This window comes from Hetaerina americana, unplaced genomic scaffold (genome assembly GCF_022747635.1).
Source record: "Hetaerina americana unplaced genomic scaffold, ioHetAmer1.1.p SCAF_15, whole genome shotgun sequence".
In the NCBI taxonomy this organism is placed as follows: Eukaryota; Metazoa; Arthropoda; class Insecta; order Odonata; family Calopterygidae; genus Hetaerina; species Hetaerina americana.
This window is the reverse complement of record NW_027286625.1, coordinates 12,119,057-12,141,136: the sequence shown is the minus strand read 5'-3', so window position 1 is coordinate 12,141,136 and position 22,080 is coordinate 12,119,057. Positions and strand designations below refer to the sequence as shown.

Below are 22,080 nucleotides of genomic sequence, written 5' to 3'. Positions count from 1 at the left end.
CGAAAAAGTCGCTGATTTGCTATTTTCATCAGACTTGTGACAGATTCTAATTGAATTTTTTCTACGACTCTGATAAAATATGATACGTATTATTTGGTATCAATATTTTTCTTCATTCACTTACGTGTTAATTTACCTACGAAAATCAATATAATTACTTTCACCTCAGGAGACTTAATTATGGCTCCGCGGAGAATACAGAAGCACTCACTCTCCCTCAGCTGTTAATTTGGCTCGATCGATACTTACTCTTCTTCCTTGACACGATCGATACATATCTCTTACCAACTAAAAGTGTACATATTGTATTTGTTCATAACATGGACGAACCCTTTGGGAAAAAGCAGGTCCATTTCTTTTGGGTTCCAATGAACCACATATCACTTCCTTCAAACGCTTTTCAGTCGCAGAACGGAACAACAGAAAACTTTTTAGAATTAGTATGTGTCACAAGGATAGTTTCATGGAATGTGGTGTGGGTGAGTGGGGAAGTGTCATTACATGAGGAATAGAAGGAGGAAAGGGGGGGGGGGGTAAGAACTTAGAGAAAGAACGAGAAAGGATGAGGACTTGAGCATGTGACGGGATAAAGCCGCACATGTGCTCCGACCAGACAGTATATAAAGCTCGCGGACGGCCCTGTCTCACCGTAGGTTGTGTTAAGCTGCGAAGACAAAGGAAGAGCAGTAGGCGAAGACAAAGGACCTCACGTTTGCCGCAGAACAACATTCAAGAGAGCAAAAACTGCTTTTCCTGAGCAAGTCAAACAGTCCATCTTCGTTTTCTCATCCTTCCGGCGTCCGCAGGACACTTCTTATCTCCGCGATATGATACCATTCTTGTTCCTCGTTGCCGTGGTTGCAGTAAAGGTCTTTAAGAAAACAACTCCGAATGGTAAGTCTTAGGTTAGCGAAACCATTCTATTTGCCCCCCTTCCTCTCATTTTAGTGGTGTCCCAATTAAAAGGGGAACGAGGTAATTGCTTTTATTTTTTCACCGTCACTATCGAGACCTTACAAATTTGACTGTAATTGGCCTATTAGACTCCGAGAGAAGACTAAATATATTTTTAGAATTACTATGGTAGTTATTTCGAAAATAATTCATTCAAATTCCAGAGTTTAAGAGGACGCCTCGATAGCTTAACTGGCTAAAGCACTCGACCGGATATTGAGGGATCTGGGTTCGAATCCCAGTCAAGGCGAATGATTTTTACACTCTGAAAATGTTGCAATAATTTATTCATTGAGCACTCATTCCAGTTACCACTGGGAGATTTGCAGCTAACGTGTCAGTCGTAAATATTGCAATACATGTTGCATTTATTTAATTTCTCCCCCTAATCCTCGCAGCTGTAATATTTCGAGTCGTTTCCCGCAAATTAAGCAAATGACTTCAATGTTAGAAACTTAACGCACGAAAAACAATTGAGCTAGAAATTGCGGGATATTCTTCTGAATTGCCTTATTAGCATGGATTTGGAAAGAATGATGAGGAAGTAATAGCAAAGCTGGAGGAAGGAAGACGGTATTTGAGTGAATCACATCTGAAGAATTAGAGAAAATTGGTCAGAGAGGAAGACAACAGATTTTTAGGGTAAGCTGGGTAGTTGAAGGAAGAGTAGACATTCTAGACATCAAGAAAGCCGATAGAAATTACGAAGAACTGAAGAAGGGAGTAATTCAGGGCAAAAAAGGGTAATTTCACGCGATATGTAGAGATAATTTTCTCTAGTGACCGTCCAAAATCCACCTTAATCGGCTGGATTGCTTAATGGATTAACGGAGTGGTAGCCTGATGGGTTTACCTTGTTGTCTACAGTTCTGCGTTCGAATTCCAGCGGCGCCTTTGAGCAACAAAATTAAGAATCCAAGTGATACATTTTCTGGTCACTAGAACCTCATGGAAAAACTAGTTGTGGCACAGGGAAAGGAACAGGAACATGCCCATCTACCTCTGGTTGCATGAACTTCTCATGCGTTAAGACTTAGTTTGAGATCGGGGTGAACTCTACCCGCCTACTCGTATTTAAAATCACCATTTATATAGATTACTGTGAATAGTTAGTTTTTTATTCGTTTTTGAGGACATTTACCAATAATTTCACTGGTGCTAGTATTTTCAATAGTCCTTTGCACGAGAGAAAGTAAAATGAACGACAAGGAAGATAAAAAAAGAAATGCTGGGCATGGTGGGGGACGAGAGGCGGCCGTTGGGAGAGACATTTGAAGGCAGGGAGATCGTAATTGAGACAGGGCAGGGGAAAAATTGGTCATTTTCTTCGCCACGATGGAGGGCATACAATAGGTGAAATTGAAGAATAGACTACGAAATACAGGCTTCCGTAATGATTAATGAAATGTTAAGCATGGCTAAGAAGTGAGTACTGTTTATTTTCTAATTGAGTCAAGAACTTGGTAATAGTTTTGCTGAGTTCGTAAAAAAAACCCAACGAATTATCGGAATATTATTACTATCAAATAAATACTTAATAAAATGGATGTCGTTGAGAGACACAGGCGAAAAAATATCGCTTTAAATGCGGATACCAACTGTCTTTTAATATTTTCGGGTGGTATTTGTCCCAAGATATTTGCAATAAATGCCGTTAGAAATTACTTAATTTATAATTTTGTTTCAATCAACTCGGGAAGTATTATATAGCTCCCACTCAGTGAAATTTGAATTTTTGCTGAAATATTGATTCTATCAATCTTGTGAGTAACAAGTTTCCTTGAATGGCGTGAGAAATTTCATTTCCACTAGTCCCATAAGAAAATTTATATCAATCTCTTTCTTGGATTGGAAAATATTTTAACATGTCATTTTGTTCACCGGTCAGCACCATTGTAATGGTTTTGTGATGCCTAATACATTATCCTTTCGCTCGTATCCCTACTTTACTTCGCTAATTCTTCGATAATTTTTACTGACAGAGAAGAATTTCTCGAAAATCAAGTTGATTCTTGGAGAAGAGCACGCAAGCTGTACTTTTGGCGTGACAGTGAGTCCGGAACGTTTAAAATAGTATTTTGGGAACTGTACGGATATTAAGTCAACATTTACTTGCAGAAGCTCATAAAACGTCAAGGTAAAGCATCACTATCGAGGCATATATTTTCTTTTTTCCTTACTTAGTTGGTATTATTTCATTCTTTATAAACTTAATGGAAATATTTTTTGAAGAGTCAGTTTTTTCTTTGCTTTCATGATCTCACTGTTAATTATGATGATCTCCAAGTGAACGACAAATGTAATTTTTCATTGCCTAATAGGGGTATGGCAGGGGTTGATTCCACACCAGGCATGCAACATCAATATTAAGTGTTGCTTGATATTAATTTCTAATAGGGATGTAAATATTTAAAGTAAATAGAGATAAGGGCTGCTAGTTACAAGGAGAACAATAGAATAAGGGCTACACTAAACAACGACAATATTCTAGGTTAATTAGAGTTTAAAAAATGATATTTTACCCAAAGTGCCGTCTTTTGCAAATATTGTTATCCCTCATCATTCACGGGTAATATGGCATATTAAACCTGTCGTTCCTACATTTGATTTCTTAAATCTTATTTTCATGCTCTCTCCCTCTCAATTTTGGATGATGGGTCTAATTATATCCATCAATATCATCGATGAAGAGACCAGCTTCGAATTATGACGAGATTTATCCTTTAAATTAATCTACACTCCGTGAGTGATTCCCAAACTATTTCCTCTAATAATATAGAAAATTTGCGTTTATCATAACAACAGCTTATGAATCTGGCTCCTCTACAGTGCACTGGATCAAATTCAGCAATCAACAAAAATTCATGAGGATCCCATGTACTAGCATCATCTTCTAAATAAGGCCTAACCAGCGAAAGATCTTTAACCCTCTCGTCCCATTTCTCCAATACTCTTCAAATATATCCATTTCTCTTGTAAGCTTTTCCGTATAATCCCCGTATGTTTTTCACCCAAGAGAGATCTTGAGTAAGGGTAACGCTTTCATATTCAATCGAATTTACACTTACTAATTTGGTATTTTTGATGCAGTAGGCGTGGTCCCACTCTATATCCACCGTATTCAATAAGATCCGTCTCCCTGTCAGTTGTTCTCACTCTTCCCTCGTCAGCTGCTGTCTCGCAGACCCGGCAGCCGTCGAAAAGAGTTTTTGGTCTCCTTGGCGTTTTGCTGTTAATTAAAACCTTTCTCCGTTTCCGTCAACAGGCAAAGTCACTGTCTACCTCAGCAAGCGCGATTTCGTGGACCACCTCGACCATGTGGACCCCATCGATGGAGTCATTGTGGTGGAGAGCGACTACCTTAAGGGACGCAAGGTATTCGGTCAGGTGAGTACTGAAATCCCAAAGTGTTATGGAGGGGAAGAGATTGAAGGAATCCGAACTGCGATTGGAAATAATTTCCGTTCGATCGTTTTACAGAACTAGAATTCCTGACTTAATCACGGTGCCAACTTCATAAAAAACAATATTGAAATGAATAAACTAAAATGTGGAAAAATATTGCGACTTCTCAGTTGCTATTACTTGACAGCTACGCCTATCGAGGATTTAAATTAACAAACTACATTCTTTCAAAATCAAATAATGTAGTTTATTACTTTTCCCCGATTTGTGGTTGACAAATAAATTATGTTTGGATGATGATATTAACACTTTAATCATGAGAAACGGAAATGCGAAAATGTCCATAATTATATGACGAACACTTTTGAAAAAAAAATATTTTTGTGGAAGTCTACCGTTTAAAGTATGATGAGCACACAGAATAACAGCAATTACTTTGGCAAACCCCAATCAACATCACACCACCTGATACCTTATATTACAATAAACACTACCATTCCACCTTCTTTCTGACTCCCTTCATTCCGATCAGCATGCCTATTCTCTCCCTACGTCTAACTTGCTTTTTTAACATTCTTTCCTATATCAGTCTTCAACGTTCCATTGCCAAACAAAACAACGGGCATAAGATTTGTGTGGTACCTCTTCTTATTTTTGCCAAAGAGCGATGTGTTGGTCATTAAATTTCTTTTTCTTTTGTTTCAAAAGTTCGAAAATACCACGAAAATGTCCATTGTCTCTCGACAGAGTTTATACAAACAGTTGCATTAAATTTATCATAAGTTTTTGATCACGAAAAGCTAACGTCTCCTTATTCCCCGGAAAATAAATTGTGATGCGCTGACACAATCTATTTTCTCACCATTGCCACTGGTTTTGGAGTGGAAAGGAACTTAGATTTCATGTTAACCACATCGTATATTCCTTTTCCCATGCCATGACAGGTGACGGCAACTTACCGCTTCGGACGAGAGGAGGATGAGGTCATGGGAGTGAAGTTCAGCAAGGAGCTCGTCTTGGCCAAGGCGCAGATTGCGCCCAAGCCCAGCGAAAAAGCCCAGCTGTCACAGATCCAGGTATTTCAGCTCTTTAATCTACATCTACACGATATCTCCCAACTCTCCACATGGGTGAGTGGCGGGGGGGGATAGCATCAGCCACACATACAAAACAATTAGATCATTAATACATTTGGATAGATAAATTAGCTCATTAACATAAACACTTTTACTATATATACTTGTGCTGTACTATATTTGTAATACAGGTATAAATACCTATATACATCATACAATAATTGACAAACTAATTAATTGCTTTACCATTCTGAAATTCGAAGCCCTGCAAAATCACTTAGTGCATCATGGGGGATCTCCCCCTAATTCCTCCATAATTTCCTCACAAACCTTATTCTGTTATCTTAGCAATTTGAAACACATATTTCGAACTTTTTCTGGACCATTACCAATTATTTCAATAACATTTTATTCCCCCAAATATTTGTTGCATAATCTAAATGCGGCATTATATATATATATATATATATATATATATATATATATATATATATATATATATATATATATATATATTTGAATAAACTAACGCACAGCACACAAAACTTAAATTCTATCAAAGACCAATAATTTTTGCGAATAGCCGAATTGAAAACTGGAGCATTTAATTGAATTGATATAAAATAACACACTAGCATTTGATCCATAAACGTTGTAAAATTTAATTTTATAGCATACATCAGTCCTCTAAGAATCAATTAGTAAACAACTTTTTAATTTTAGAGTTAAATACGTCAACAGCAAAACAATTGTTATTCTTCAAAGTTCTCTATTTCTCAACTACCAATTCCCTCGCAATTCTGAAGTAGGCTCTATAAACTCAATGTTGTGCTCACATTAAAAACAAGGTTTATGGATAAAAAGTCCTTCCTAGAGAAAACTGTTTTTCTTAATTTCTACCCATGTTTTGAAGCGATGTGAAAGATGATTAAAATTGATGATCAACTGGCTAGAAAATTTATTAATGATAAATGCAATAAGAATATCAAATATCAAAAAACATGCATCACGGAATACTAATTAGTCGAACGAATAATAACGAATTAGTGAAGTCAAGGTGAGTTGAGTTGAGCAGTATTTTTGCAAATTTTCATTCATTTAGCCATGTTCATAAATGTATGGTTCTTCGAGCCAACTATTGAATGAAGAGGCTGAAATATTTCACGTAATTTCAAACCAATTTTCGTGGTCAGCTCTGAAATTTAAAAACAGGCCCATTTTCTCTACAGTAATTCGTTCGGAGTATGAAAATCCGTACGCATAAGTAGCATCGATTTAATTTACTCCTGTATTATATTCAATTGGATCTTCTAATGGATTCATATCTTTAAAAAAAATGTTACGAACTCACACCCTTACTGTTATTTCTGTTGAAAAGGCCGAGTGAACAACAATAGTCAACAACATCATGGCGTTTGGGAAGAGAGTATTTCGCACTTCCCCAACAAAAATGCGCAATTTGTTTTCTCCCTCAGGAACGCCTCGTCTCCAAGTTCGGAGCAAACGCTTTCCCCTTTACCTTCCACTTCCCGGACCACTCGCCATCCTCCGTGACCCTCCAGGCCGGAGAGGACGAAAATGGGAAGCCCCTTGGGGTCGAGTACTCCATCAAGACCTACGTCGGTGAGCACTCAGAAGACAAGAGCCACAAGCGATCCTCGGTCACCCTCGCCATCAAGAAGGTAAACATGAATCTAGATTTCACCCATCTTACGTCTATCGTCGATCGTTTTAACTGCATCATTTTACTGCTCATATCTCAGTTTCGCAGCGCCAACAACTGATGGCGTATCAAGAACAGTTATCGTATGGTCCGTCAATGTGGCTCGGAAATTCTTCCACGGGTGTTAGAAGTGATTCGTACCCATAATGGCAAAAACTGTTACCTAGAAAACCCTTTAATTAGCGTACAGGTAATTTTATATATATATATATATATATATATATATATATATATATATCATATGTAAAATATAAGTACGTAACTACGTGTTCAACCAACAAAGCTATGAATATTACCGGAAAATCGATCGTAGGAATAGTTTAGCACGAGGAAAAGAAAAAATATCTCCCATTTCTATCATTTTAATAGTGATTTCACAATTCAGACATTTTTTAACACGTGGAATGATGAGATTTACAAAATCGGGTTCCTAAGAGCTATTTTTAATATAAAATGTGCACTCTCATGGAAAGCATTGACATCAATTTGATTTCGAAAAATACTTCGAAAAATTCATTATTTGATGCAAAAATTGACTGCAGAAATTAAACTTTTGTTTTGGAATTAAATGACTATGCCTGTATAAAGGGACTTTAATTCATCAGCATTATGTCAGAGATCGTGAATATCGATGGTTTTGGTGTTGAGGAGAATACATCGTTACTCTATTTGAATACTTACGCAACACAATTAACTCAATTCGGGGATTAAAGAAACGTTCCAAGAAACACATATAGTCTCGCGGAGATAATTCAAATAAGGGAAACGAAATATGAAGTGGCTAAATGTCAAATATTTCAGCCAGCGTAATGTAAGATATTTTCACAGGTGGACAGAATGATTTATTCTCTGACACTCGGGACATTAGGAGAGCAGAAGTGGAACCTTGGGAATGTATTGCATCTCCATCTCATCTGCGTTGTTTCTTTTACGATAAAGATTAAATCCATTCATAAAAATATTCCACGGTCCTCTGTGGTGGGAGGAAGTCTTCTCATTCGGCTCTTTACCAATTCTGAGAAATCGATGAAACTGCAAGAGGGGAATTGTTTTGCGTTCAAGTCGGCATTATTTTATGTGAACGATATCGATTAGGTCAACTCAGCGGTTGACCTAATAAAAAGCTAAAGGAAACAGCTTTCTTTTCCGACACTGAGCAGAAGAGCAACCGAGATTAGCCTCAAGCTATCCCCTCTGTTTTCCTCTTGCAGTGAAAATACTGCATAACTCTCGCAACAGGATTTGCCGCGATAAGTTGTGAACTTGAAGGGAAGGGCTAGCGGGGTGGACACGTTGTGAAGGTGGCTCGAGAGTTAAGAAGGAAGCAGGAAGAGTGCTGCCAGCCGTTCAAACAAATCGTTTCACTGACGCAAATCCAATTTTCCTTCGGATAGCGGGGGCCGCTGTTACAAAACAGCTCGCCATTGTTGTTGTAAGCATCGGGAAACCTGTTTGCTTTCGATGAAATAATTTAGGAAAGCTCAACTTAACTTGGATAAAATTTTCAATTGACCTTTTGTCCTCGATAAAAGTTGTTCTGCAAGGACAATAGTCTGTATCCTAAGGTTATTTTTGTCTCACCTTGCATCCCTCATAAACAATTCATTCAATTTATTTGATTTATTTAATGACTTCATATGGGTGAGATTGAGACTTTATAGCCCATTCTTCCACCTAACTCAAGTGTTAACTGCTAAACATTTGCGGAGAAAGAGTACAAAGTCTGTTCAAAAAAAGATGAGACTGTTTGAATAAATACTTGACTGTTCTAGTTACCCTTTAATTATGATTATCGCCTTAAAAATTTGGTCCGTGACTTCCAATACAACCCTCCCAACATTTTTTCCAGCTTTCGAATGCCACCTCGGAGAGTCTTTAAGTCTCCGGTACAATTTTGTTGGATGTCTTCAATAGTTTCAAATCGGCGTCTTTTTAAGGTGGATTTCAACTTAGTAAAAAGGAAAAACTCCATTGGAGCAAGATTAGGAGAGTAGGGTGGTTGGGATATCACTAATGAGCTGTTTTTGGTCAAAAACTCGGTAAAATCAATTATGTGTGCGCCGGTGCGTTGTCGTGTTGAAAACACCAAGACTTGTTTTTCCACATTTGTATCTTCCACAGCATGGCGGGTCTTAACCTTCTCATAACCTCTACATAGTGCTGTTCATTTACTTTTTATTATTATATGTCCTTTAAGGACATATTAATAATGAAAAATCCATTTCCGATCGAAGAAAACGATCAACATCACCTTCACGTTCAATCGCATGATCCGAGCTTTTTTTGGTCGTGGGGAAGATGGCTCCTTCCACTGTGCTGTGCTATGATGTGCTTCCATTGTGCAAGACTGGGCTTTGGTTTCTATATCATAACTATAAAACCAGGTTTCGTCACCTGTGAAGATTGCTGTTGAGGAGTTTTGGTCGTCGTTTAAACGATCGAGCTGGCTGATGTTTTTGCTATAACGGCGCTCCGTTGACACTCGCGGCACAAATTTGGATGCCACGCCCTGCATGCCCAAAATATTGCTCATAATGATGAAAAACAATCCAACATCAATGTCAACTTCATTGGCAATCTCTGTGACAGTTACGGTTTGCACGTACTAAATCATTTCCACGGGCGTCATGGGCGTCGTTTGTTGATGTCGATGGTCGTCCACTTCTCGGTTCTTAATTGGTCGAGTGTTGTCCTGACTGGAAGCGGTTGTACCAACGAAAACACTGTACCTGACTCATAGATTCATTGTGGAATGGCACATGAATCATTGCATAAGTTTCAGTTTCACTTTTCCAGGGGTTAAAATAGATTTAAATACGCATGCGCCGCTTCTCTAACACCTTCAGACTCACCGGCACAATAGTTTGTAGAGCAAGCCTATGGAAGATCAAACGAGAATCGCTGTTGAGATAGGGCCATGTTTTACTTCTTACAGACGCCGATAGATAGCGGCCCCTCACTGATTGTGATTCGTTAAGCAGTTTGCGCGTAGAAACACGTCTCATTTTTTGTGGGCACCTTGCATATGTGAAAGCACTAAAAATATCATAAAAATAAAGCTCGCCGGTTTCAAAGTATACATTGTCCGAAGAAAAGCTCATTTGATTATCGCTAAATTCTGAAATAATTTCACGAAGAATTGATTTTTAATGCTTTAAAAAAACTAAAAATCATGTTTTCTTAAGTATTCTTTACTCTTAACTGTAGAGAGCATTTTAAGGCGGAATGCGGCGTGGTTCCCCCTTTTGGGAACCACAAAAGCTACACCTGCGATCCTTTACTTTTAAATATCTTTCATATATCTTAAAATCTCTACAAAGAGGTGCTATGCAAATTCTGCAAAATAATTGCTACTGCTAAAAGGAATACAAATGCCTAGGGGACACAATGAGGTATAATATTTATGTGTGGTAACGAAAGGAATGAGTGAATAGGATCCTACATGGAGAATAAGAAAATATGTATGATAAAATAATATGCAGAATAGCATATATAAATATCAGAAGATAGAGTTTAACCTGAAACAGGAAATAACAGTGTTTTATATTGGCTCTAAAATGATAGGGAGGGATATAAATAATTCTTTTGCGAAGCCAGTGGGTGTAGTGTAGCTGTGGCGGGACAATTTTCGATTTCTATTTGCGCTGGTTGGTCACTTAATAAGCATCTGTTTAGCCTTTAAAATAGATTCAATGTTGAGAACGAACCGCGCACAAATACTTTGCACCCCTTAAATTCTCTGCAAAATATTATATGGAAAGCACTTGCGGAGCTTCGTATTTTATGTGGCGCACTAGCACACACGCAAATAAATCCGACAACGCCTGGCCTTCATGAGCTAAGATAATAAGGGGAACCCTTACGTGTACCAACTCTCGAGCGCGTCATCCTGATTTAAAAGACGGAGGTTTAAATATTTGCCTAGCAACTTCAAGAAGAGGAATGTATGGATCCTGTTAGCCGATGTTTTTGTTACATTTTTGCTGAAAACTGTTGCCTAATACGGTAAGCTGACTGCCGGCAATCTCGAAATAATTTACAAGGATATTAAAAAATCCCTAGAAAGATAGTTGCTAGGATCAGCAAGAGCAGTTAACTTTTGCGTATGAAGGAGGAATGCAAGAAATTTCAAAAACCTGAAGGAAGACCATTTATTTTCTTATATTCAGCGTGTCGCACTCGTAATTATTGGTACATTTGTCCACTTCATGAAAGTTGACAAGATTTAAACAATTCCATATATTTTCTATATAGTTCTGTTTGTGTTTCTTCACTGAAGGCCCGCTTTGAAAGAAAAGGTCAGGGTGTTCGATTTTTAATGCTTAAGTACTCCTAGGCAAGGTTTATTTTCCAATTAACTCCTCTGGCAGACTGAAAAGGAATCTCATGACGAATTCCTTGTTCCGTCGAGAGCTTTTGTTTCAACCGAAGAAGAGAATTATTCGTGGCATGTCAGTAATATCCGTGGAACGCATAATTATCGTACTTCTGTAGAAAATTATTTTTAAAAAATTATTCGACTTCTAAATCATTTAGTTCTTCTGAATATTCCTTTATCTACTTCCATCCCGCGCACATGCCCTAATAAACTTATACCTATCTGGCAAGTCATAGAGAAGTTCAGCTTTGCAACAGTATCTTTGATTAAGCGTAACTTCCAAGTTAGCGGCAATAAAAAGACATTTAGCGTACGAGTATAATCATCTCAAATCATAATAATCATCTTAAAACGAGTAAACACACAAGATCTTTTCCTTTCGTCCGAACAGATCCAGTATGCCCCGCCCTCCAGGGGACAGCGCCTTCCCAGCTCGCTGGTGTCGAAGGGATTCACTTTCTCCCAGGGCAAGCTCAACCTCGAGGTGACCTTGGACAAGGAGATCTACTACCACGGCGAGAAGGTGTGCGCCAACGTGATCGTCAGCAACAACTCCAGAAAGGCGGTCAAGAACATCAAGGTAAGGATGGAAGCTGGCGATATTTTCATTACATTCTCAATGAATTGAAAAGCCATTAGCACGTTTGTTGGAAAAAGAGAAGAAAAAAAATCCATTTATTGCCAACTAGATTCATTACTGACTTAAATAGCAAATATGCACGCAATGACAGTAAAATAAAGCTAAGTATATGAATAAAGAGGAACTTGAACAATATGGCATAAGCAGTTCACATGGCCGTAACCCCTCAAATGTGCGCAGTGGCAGATCTAGGAAACCTTTCCTAAGGACAGGACCATTTTCATGTGTGGGCAACAATTATTTTATCACCTATTTGCCACAAGTAAAATTAAAATGATGATAAATTTGAAACATGGCGCAGTATTTTATGATAGGAGGTTTGGCAGGTATTCTGAAGTAGTGCCCTGAATTTGCAATGTCCAATCACAAATAAAAGTATATTAATATTTCGATAATTAAGACGCCTAAAATAAATGTTTTTTTCACTTCCTGCAGCTATCCCATTAGTATGTAGTATCAGATTATAAAATTCAGTTACAGATAAATTATTGATGAAAGGAAAAAGTGTAAGTGCCATATCAACTCTTGGAATTGATTTGGTGAAATTAAGTCTGTTCAATGTGGTGAACGCCATTTTGTCCAATTGGGACCCTGATTTTTCGCAAATCACTGATGCGCACTACTTCATAGGCAATCGAACATCTGGAGAAGCGGGTTAGCCTATTCTTAATTTCCCTTTCACAATATGATTGAGGACCATCCTTTCAGACCCAAATATTTAACGTAGCTTCAGTAATACCTATAGTCGCATGTTTTTTTTAATTCCCCGTGAATATCCACATTAATCATCTGGTATAATATTTGAGGTCCTTTTTTCCACTTTTATCCAGTGACGCATGCCATGAATGGCACCGTCTATCTCTGTCTGATCAGTCTGACTCCGTCACGCTGAATCGAGTAGCAGTAGTAGTAGTTATCAAGGAAGATGACCGACTGCTGATACTATTTGTACCATTGCGGAAAGGAGGGTAATTTGATAGGATTAAAAAGTTCAAGACATGGAGGATGGGTGGAGATAGACCAGGCAATGGCATAAGCCTACTATTAACGATAGGTGCCAAGGGGTCCACAATTTTACGTCCCATCCGACGGGCAACGTACTCACTTACAGTGCTCTCCACATAGCATCTTAAGTAAGGATCGGGAGGCACCTGAAAAACCTTGTTACTCCTAGGTCTTGTCCTCAACTTAGGTGACGGCGCTCCTACTAAATATTTGGCATTTAGTTGGAGCACTGCTGCTAGAAGTACTGATCCCTGCTCACTAGGAAGGAGGCAGGTTGAATGGGCGCATAAAACTACCACGGAAAATGTTTTCTCAAAGCATGGGGAATTCATCATTGAAATCTCGCGTGCCCGTTACAATAAAATCTTCAACGTCAGGTCCAATCAATTAGATGGAAGACGATGTTCATTCAATATTTACATCTTTCTTTCGTGACCTCACGAATAGCCCCAACTCCTGCCTTTTCCCTGGCCACAGATACATAATATTGCTGCTATTATGTTTTATTATAATTTGAAAGAATTTAACCGAGTTAAAATGAACGTAAATTCTAAGTAGCAGTATTGTACAAGAAGTATTGGAGCAACGTTAGATATACGCTGATAAATATAAGCATCATTACTTGCTGCGTTTTAATAGTGGACATGTCCTACGAAATCCCCTCCTCCTCAATGCCGAAACCCTGCGTACATCTGTGATAACACTTCCTGTTTTTTATTCCCCTTAGGTAATGGTGGTGCAGCACTGCGAGGTCACCATGGTGAACACGCAATTCTCCCGCCATGTGGCCAGCCTGGAGACCCGAGAGGGTTGCCCGATCACCCCTGGAGCATCCCTCAACAAATCCTTCTACCTGGTGCCTCTTGCCTCTTCCAACAAGGATCGACACGGCATTGCCCTTGACGGACATCTCAGGGTAAGTACTGAACGGGGAAGACAGCAGTCGAGCCCGATGGAATCGATTTCACTCAAAAGCAATACGCCCTAACCTCACTGTGGATAGTGGTGTCGTTTGCCTCCGAACCTCTATCGTTGAGGAAAGAGAACGAACGTGGACGGGAGGATTTTGGGAGGTGAATGCGGGGAAGTGTGAATGAAATAAAATAAAATTATTGGAAAGGAGAGCAGGAAAACATGTTGTGAAGGGGACGGAAGGGTTTTTGGGAGAAAATCAAAGGCACGACAAGTTATGCATAGTATAACTAATGCGCGCCGATGGAATATTGCAAACTTAGACAAATGAAAGTTGGCGGAAAATTAATTTAAAATGAATTGAAGAATGGTTTATTGCAATTTGTTCTATTTTACGTGTATTAAGTGTCTGGGTAGGGGAGGCTTAGAGGAGTGACAGAGGTTATAATGAAAAATACACTGAAAAAATACAATGAAAAATTGGTAAGAATGAGTAATATTTGAGCTGGGAGGCAGATGGGAAAAGTAATTCTATGAGCCATGAAGGTGATTAAAAATTGGCCATCGAAAAAGAATTGGATATAAAAATGTATTCTTTTAAACATAGAGACTTAAAGAATTTTTTTCTTGCTCAAATGTGCAGTCTACTATGGTAAAATTATGTTTACAGAGATGTGGTAAAATTAAAGATTATATTTTCAGAATTGGTGCAAAATACGAGTCACCAGTAAAATACTCAGATGCACTAAATCTTTGAAGAACGCGCTGAAAAAGAGAAAGAGGGATAAAAAAGAAATAAAGAAATTAGATATACTGCTACAAAAGGAATGCTAGGAAATTGAATAATGAGCAAATGAATAATTTGAAAAGGGTGACTATCGACTGAAATAGAAATAGGGATGTAATGAGAAGAGCTACCTACAATTATTTGGAATTGAAGATAAAGGAACTTTTTCTGTTACTATATGAGGTTTAATTTCGCGGATATTTTTTACCCATATTTATGCATATTTTGAGACAAATTTGTTTTCAATGATGATAAATCAATGTAATCAATTCCTAGCACACTTAATGCCCCTCCGTCACATTTATTGAACGAATGTAAAGTGCTTTGCCTAACACATACTCAATTAAGAGACCACTTATAATATAACGACTTTAATTATTTCCCAATATATATATATATATATATATATATATATATATATATATATATATATATATATATATATAATATATTATATATTATGATATAATCCTAACTTACAAGAGAATAGAATGCGTCCTTCACATTGATAAAAATATCTATTAGCAGGTTCAGTGACCCACGCTCTCTGATTCTCAATTTCTCCTAATGAATGAATGCAGGATGACGACGTCAATCTTGCATCCTCCACCCTGGTCACCGAGGGCAAGGCGCCGTCCGAGGCCATGGGCATCGTGATCTCCTACACCGTTCGCGTGAAGCTTAACTGCGGAGCCCTCGGCGGAGAAGTTCAGACCGACGTGCCTTTCAAGCTGCTGCACCCAGCCCCAGGTGAGTCACAAAAATACTTCCGCGAAAGAAAAGTCACACGTTCCATCATACATTTAAAGCTTAGACTATTGGAGAGGTACAGTACACTCGAATTAAGTAGTGACGCCGATGGAATTATTATAGATCCATATTACACGTATAGACCATGAGGATAAAATAAGAGGGCTTTGGATAGCAGTTTCGATGGATTTAAGTTAAAAATGTCAAGTCATTCTTTCCTCACACCTCACACGATACACAACCATAAATAATGAGACTTGACCACTCCTACTTAAGTTAATTGAAAAAGAAGGTTATAAACATTTACACCCGCGCACCCATTATTGCACGACGTAGATCAACATATAGATATGTGGGTAAGTATGCGGGTTTTTTTATGTGCAAATAGGTCTTTATTTTAAATATAGGTGAATATTTATGCATGGAAGACTGACATCCTAAGACCCCCAGCTACAAAAACTTGCGGCCACTTGAGGGGTATTGTGTAGATGTAACAGCGGTTGATGTCAAGGATATGAATGACGGCATTCCTCCAATGAGGGAGAGAAGTGGCGAAGAACTTCGATAACAGATGTTCCTAGGGTTTCTAACACCAATGGTGTGTTGAATAAAACACCTAGGAAATATGACAGCAGAGGAAAAACATCTAGAATCGTGTCCCTCTTAACTTTTGGCGAACGGATTAACTAAATAGAGAGAAATAGAACCTTCCAACAAACGTGTTGGCCAATCCATACAATAATACAGAAAACACACAACGGTCCACAAAATTGCAAATTGACGAAGACTCCAGACACGTCGGGTAAAATTAATCAATTATCATTCATATATAACAGTGGGAGGCTCTGGTTTATGGAGATTAACTATTGTGCAAAATAATAAAACTGCAGCTTGTCACAGCTATTTATTTCGCATTTCTGGGAGGATATAAAGAGCTGGCTTACTGTTTTCTGGTACGAAATAAATAACAGTAGAATATTGCAATTTTATTTTTTGAATATTTATTTCCAAAAGTAGTTACCAGGTAAACTAATAGAAATAATGGTTTTCCTTCACGATTGCCCAATCATTTCCGTTAACTATGTAAGCCCTATGCGATAAACTAATGTCACATTGAAGAGTTTACACGTGAAGGAAATTGAAGGAGACAGCGATAGTGAATTTATCATATAGCAAAAACAATAGGGATGGGATTGGTACGGTGGAGAGTGTACTTGTTTTCCATCCCGCGAGCCTGTGTTCGAAATGTGAATTTGAAGCCATTCTTTAAGAGTAAGCCGACGTGGGGATTTCCCTGCACCCTAATATTCTATGAAAATCCTACATCTACCTAATTTTGAATTTAGGTAAACTCATACGTCTTCTATCTACCTAATTGCCCATCTATCCATATTGGCGCAAACGACTACTCTCAGTCTTATCTCTACGTAAAAATTACTACCACTGTTCGGAGTAATTTTAACCAATGAGATTCAGGTTGAATCAGCTGATTTCCTGATATAAATTTTCTGAACAGACATTTATTATTTTCAGCAGTGAATATTTGGGCAGGTCGTTGTTCCCTTTCTTCTCCACAGATGGCGTTAAAGTGGCGCCGCTCGCCGTAGCACCAACCGAGAGGGGAATGTTTTGTTTCACTCCTTCCGGAAATATTTAAAAACTAGGCCGGACCATAAATATAAGGCATAAATACTGTCCAGACCGATTTTATGAGTACACTATTTTGGGCTTACATTCAACCAAAGTAAATAAAACACGTGGTCACGTTTAAAAATTCGTGCATCACATATTTCGTGGACTGAACTGTTTATTACAATGGTACTTCTTACATACATTTTTGATTTCCTATTAGGCAGCTAACGATTACTATAAATTAGCGTTATGTTCACCTAGATCGTGGTAATAATTCATTCACGATGAAGGTAAAGAGGTGATTGCGTTGGATCGGTAAATATAGGTATGGCTTTCCTACCCGATGGCCCTGGTACGAAAAATCGGCGCTGGAAGTATTTATCACTCCCCGTAAAGTGGTATCCCGATCTTTATGTGGATTAGTATTCTTATATGGAGAGCTCCTCATGTGGATTATGCCACCCGCCATTCAGTACGTTAAATTACGTGACCCCTTAGCACCTTTCGTTAAGAGTAGGCTAATGCCGACTCAGGGTTTCCCTCAAACCTGCCCCCATTTCCTAGAAACCCTACCCCTACCAAATTATCTACGTATCCTAAAGGCGCAAGTGAACTTGTGCTATCGGATTTATTTTTTCTCTAGAGCTTAACTCTGATGAAGTCTTGGAGGGTTTTCTATTGGATCAGTTTTTCGACTGCCGACGTTTCAATGAATAATTCTGCCATCCTTCTCAAGGCGTTGATACAGGGTAGTTAACGGATTCTGAGACCGTCTGTCAAAGGGGTCTTCGAAGTCCGACTTGAAGAACAAAATATCCGCAGTAGCTCGCCATATAACCTCGACCAATCATTAGAGCCTTGAATTAATAAAATAATGACGGTGATAGGGTGGAAAAAGAGTCAGCAGCAAGTCGCAAGTGACCTGATCCTAAGGGGAGGATTAATAAGAACAGCAAAAAAGATTACCCAGCCCCGTTAAATGCCCGCGCTCGTCTACCTAATTCTCTGGAACTTGACCTTAGCTCTCGGTCGCCACCCCTAATAACTACTGCTAACCTATTTATATCAGGCACATACACACCCATGACTAAATGGCTGAGAATTGCTAAAAAGGATGCCAATAAGTGGCTTCGTTCTAATTATCGATTAAACGAACTTACCTTTCTTCTGTTTCCCCTCTCCAGGAACCGCCGAGAAGCTGAAGATCGACGCTGAGAAGAAGGCCAAGGCCATCGAGGCTAAGAGCCCAAAATCCCATGACGACGATGACAACATCGTCTTCGAAGACTTTGCCCGCCTCCGTCTCAACGAACCAGAGTAAAGCGGGAGACATAACTACCAACCACGGAGGGGGGAGGTCGAGTGAAAAGTTCTCCACAACCTAGGAAATTAGATCGAGTCGGCTTTAGGCGCCGGTAGTTCTCTAGTGCTCTAAAAAGTGGGGGGTCAGAGTTGAGGAGGAGTGCAGACGCGAGGCGAAAGTCGCGTCGGAACGACGGTACCGACCGGGAACGGCCCAACGAAAACACTGGACACGTCGGCCGTCATTTCCGGGGATCTGCGCCCCGTTCGACTGCCTGTGACCGGAAGCAGTGCAGCGACGACACGGACCACCGAAATGTCGCGAGCCTCCTGTTCACGGGGAAAATGGTTCTTCGGGCCAGGCCTTTGAAAAACCCCTCCTGGACTCCCGGGCCCTGTCGCGTTGTTTCCCGTGCCAATGCGCCTTTGTTTTGGACACTCCACTTCTCTGAACCTCCTCAGTAGCGCGCAGTTACTCTGGAATCGCCATCGAATGCCGGATTTCGACCGAAAACAAAATTAAAAACCTTCACCCTACCTCTCGGCCTCTTCTTGAGACTTGCCTCGACTTCCCCTCAACCGAAGGAACACGGCATATCATCCGTATCGCTGACAACTCCATTTCGATTATGTGTGAAAAAGATTAACCGATCCCTCTCAAAATTTCAAAAGAAAACAATCTACCTAAACAAAAAAAAAACAGAAATATGAAATTCAAACAAGATCCATGACACCGTCATCCCAAAGCTAATGCACAGCAGGGTAGGTGATATTTCACAAGGGCCATCCTATCGGCTATTTCTTCAGTTGCTCGGTGAGTGGGTACCTGGGCGTCCGCGTCTTTTTGAGAGGTTCCTGCCATAAGCTAGGTGCCTGCGATTGCCCTTGCCAGGGCGGGTGGTAAGGGAAAGAGTCAGGCGCCTTTTTGTGGACTGGAGCATTTCCGTGGGCCTCAATGTGAAGGAAATTCCATCTTTGTTGGAGTTCAACTTCACTGTCAGTCTAGAGCATAAACCAGTCGGAATCAATCAATCCTCTTCACTGTCCATAAGCCGCGCAGCCGTTGAACCTGCTGATCAGAAATGGGATCCTTGGTGGAGAGTATCCACCTACTCGCGCCAGCGTGCAAAATAATCTTATCGATCAGCTGTGCCTTTAGCTCAATGGTGGTGTTTTTTTGGATAAAAAATCTTATGTTCAATTATTGTCATGTATTGTTTCGTGTTCACAATGTTTTCCAGTTAATTTTTTTGGGATATTCGTTCGTTATTTTTGTGAGCTTGTTGTTTGGTGTTTTCCTCATAATGTAAATAACATTAATTTCGCAAAAAGTTGTAAACTTTCAAAAAATGAGTTCAAAGTGTGTGTAAAATTGTTTCATATCAGTTAATTGTATATGTTTTACCGTCATTGTTATGTCGTTGATTTATTTTTATTGCATGTTGTTGATGCGTGTTTTTCTTTGGCTATTGTTTTTGATCGCCATTGAGAATACTGGTCGATGACGGGAGAACAATAAAAGTGTGTGCCCTCAATTGGCTGCATTTTTAATTATTTTTTAATGCCCACGAACTGTTCTGAAGAGATGTTACCGGGTCATGAAAAAGTCAAATCGCGAAAACGGCAATGTTTTATATAAGAGAAAAGAGAGAAATAAGCATTAAAACTCTATTAAATGAACATTTTTATAAATATTTTAAGCAAAACCTCTCATAAATAACGACCCATTATTTATTTTGCATGAAACACTCATCTTTAATTTTATTTTTTGATGAAAAAGTTTTCGAGGAAATTTTTTTTCCACTCCCAATATCCATCTCGATCGAAAAAGGTTTGACCGATTACGGATCGGTAATCGACGATGGAACAGGTCGGACTGATGCTACAGAAGTTTTCATCTTCATAAGTATATTTAACAAAATCATTGATCTTGAAATCAATCACAAAGTTGAATGCAAAAATTAAAAAAAAGAGGATTAACTTCGAAGGAGGAAGGAAAATATTTGAAAACTGGGAATTTCTAGAGAATCCATGCATAATTGGAGCATTTTTTATCAAGCACTTTATTTTAGAGCAGTTTTACATAAAACATCTTACAAAAGTAATACTTTCAATAAGCTATAGCAAAAAATAAATATTAAATATCATTAAAACACTAATAACATATTTACGGTTTGATAAATATATAGTATTTTAAGTTTGCGCAAGGCAGATACATCGGAGCAATTTTAGCAATTACATCTTCAGCTTATTTTAATTCGAATTTTACATTATAAAGAAAAGCACTTTTCTACAGCATAAGTATATGTAGCCTATTTTAACCTCAGGGGCGGTGTAAATGCTGGGCACTCTTGACAGAAGACTTGTTAGCGTTGAAGCGGGTCTACGACCGCCAGTTCGACACAGTCGAGATCGAGTCCATTAGAATTTGTATGGAATTTGGAATATCTTAAGCGGAATTTAATTTGAAAGAAATTTGGAGGCGTGCAAGTCGAGGTTTCTGCCAGAACCACGACATTTCTCATAAGGAGTTAATTTGCACTCGGGAGGTCGTGGTTCCACTCTCGATGCGAGGTGCGAAATAATACTTCGCTTCGTTTGGAGATGTTTCATTGGAGAAACAACCGGAAGCACATTAAGCCCATTCACCGACCCCGAAGTTGGCCGAGCACTCAAGCCGCTGTCTATTTTCCGAGCAGGATCTTCCGTGTGGCCCCGAAATTCTGGCCGGACTGATTTGCCCCTCGGTTCGTCCCAGCCTGCAGGCCGATGACGGTCTCGCCGGCCCTGAGCTGCTCCTCGCTCCACTCCCGCTTGTTCTCCTCAGAGGGTCGTGGACCCAGCCAAGGTCCCCTCCATTCAGGGTGTCTGTAGGCCTACAATGAAAAAAAAGCAAGCCTTATCTCGTGTGTTTTAAAAACGTGTCTTCGGTGGTGAGTTACTTTCTCCAAGTAGGGATCGTTGAACACTAGAGTAGGTGGTTTCTTCTGCATTCCTTCTAATGTTAGAGAAATAAAATTGCATGGGATACTGCCTTTATCAGGTCCTATAAGGTTATAGGAAAATTTTAAAAGTTTGGAGGGCAATCGCGTAATATAATATCCTTCATATTGGCCCTTTCATTAGTTTTCAGCATTCCATGGAAAATGACCTGATTTACTTCGTATTAACGTAATCTATGATAAATGAAATAAAGAATCTATTTTGTTATTATTCCTTGTCGAGACAAAGGAAAATTAATATCTATATCGGCCTATGCTTTGAAATAAAAACAATTTTGTAATAAGCATTAGTTTTTCGTTTAAAAACATTTAATTCAAAGAAAAAAGTTGCCATTATAAAGTTTCAAATAAAAGTATGGATCATGGGCTAAAGGCATTAATGTTATGATTTATCAATTGCTTCAAAATAAGGCAGTCAGAAATTCAAGAAAATACTTACTATTCGCAATTGAGTTTCCCTAACCACGTAACATAAGAGGCTGAGATTCATCTTCATACGGATAAGAAAATGATG

General features: G+C 38.9%; 2 protein-coding genes across 3 annotated transcripts in view; one reads left to right on the top strand and one right to left on the bottom strand.

The window, feature by feature from the left end:
- Positions 1–644: 644 nt before the first annotated feature.
- On the top strand, positions 645–20,099 carry LOC139686801 (arrestin homolog). Its single transcript, XM_071583849.1, has 8 exons — positions 645–894; positions 4,220–4,341; positions 5,304–5,435; positions 6,911–7,117; positions 11,928–12,116; positions 13,909–14,097; positions 15,462–15,630; positions 18,447–20,099. The coding sequence occupies exons 1-8, from the start codon at positions 828–830 to the stop codon at positions 18,581–18,583; spliced, it is 1,212 nt and encodes a 403-aa protein (XP_071439950.1). The 5' UTR covers positions 645–827; the 3' UTR covers positions 18,584–20,099.
- A 504-nt stretch (positions 20,100–20,603) lies between these two features.
- The window catches only part of LOC139686802 (muscle-specific protein 20-like), a 77,935-nt gene continuing 76,458 nt past the window's right edge, over positions 20,604–22,080 (bottom strand). For both annotated transcript variants that reach the window (XM_071583850.1, XM_071583851.1), the window contains exon 6: positions 20,604–21,440. In XM_071583850.1, the coding sequence (XP_071439951.1) occupies positions 21,249–21,440 (192 nt within the window). In that variant the 3' untranslated portion in view covers positions 20,604–21,248. The remainder of the gene's footprint in view (positions 21,441–22,080) is intronic.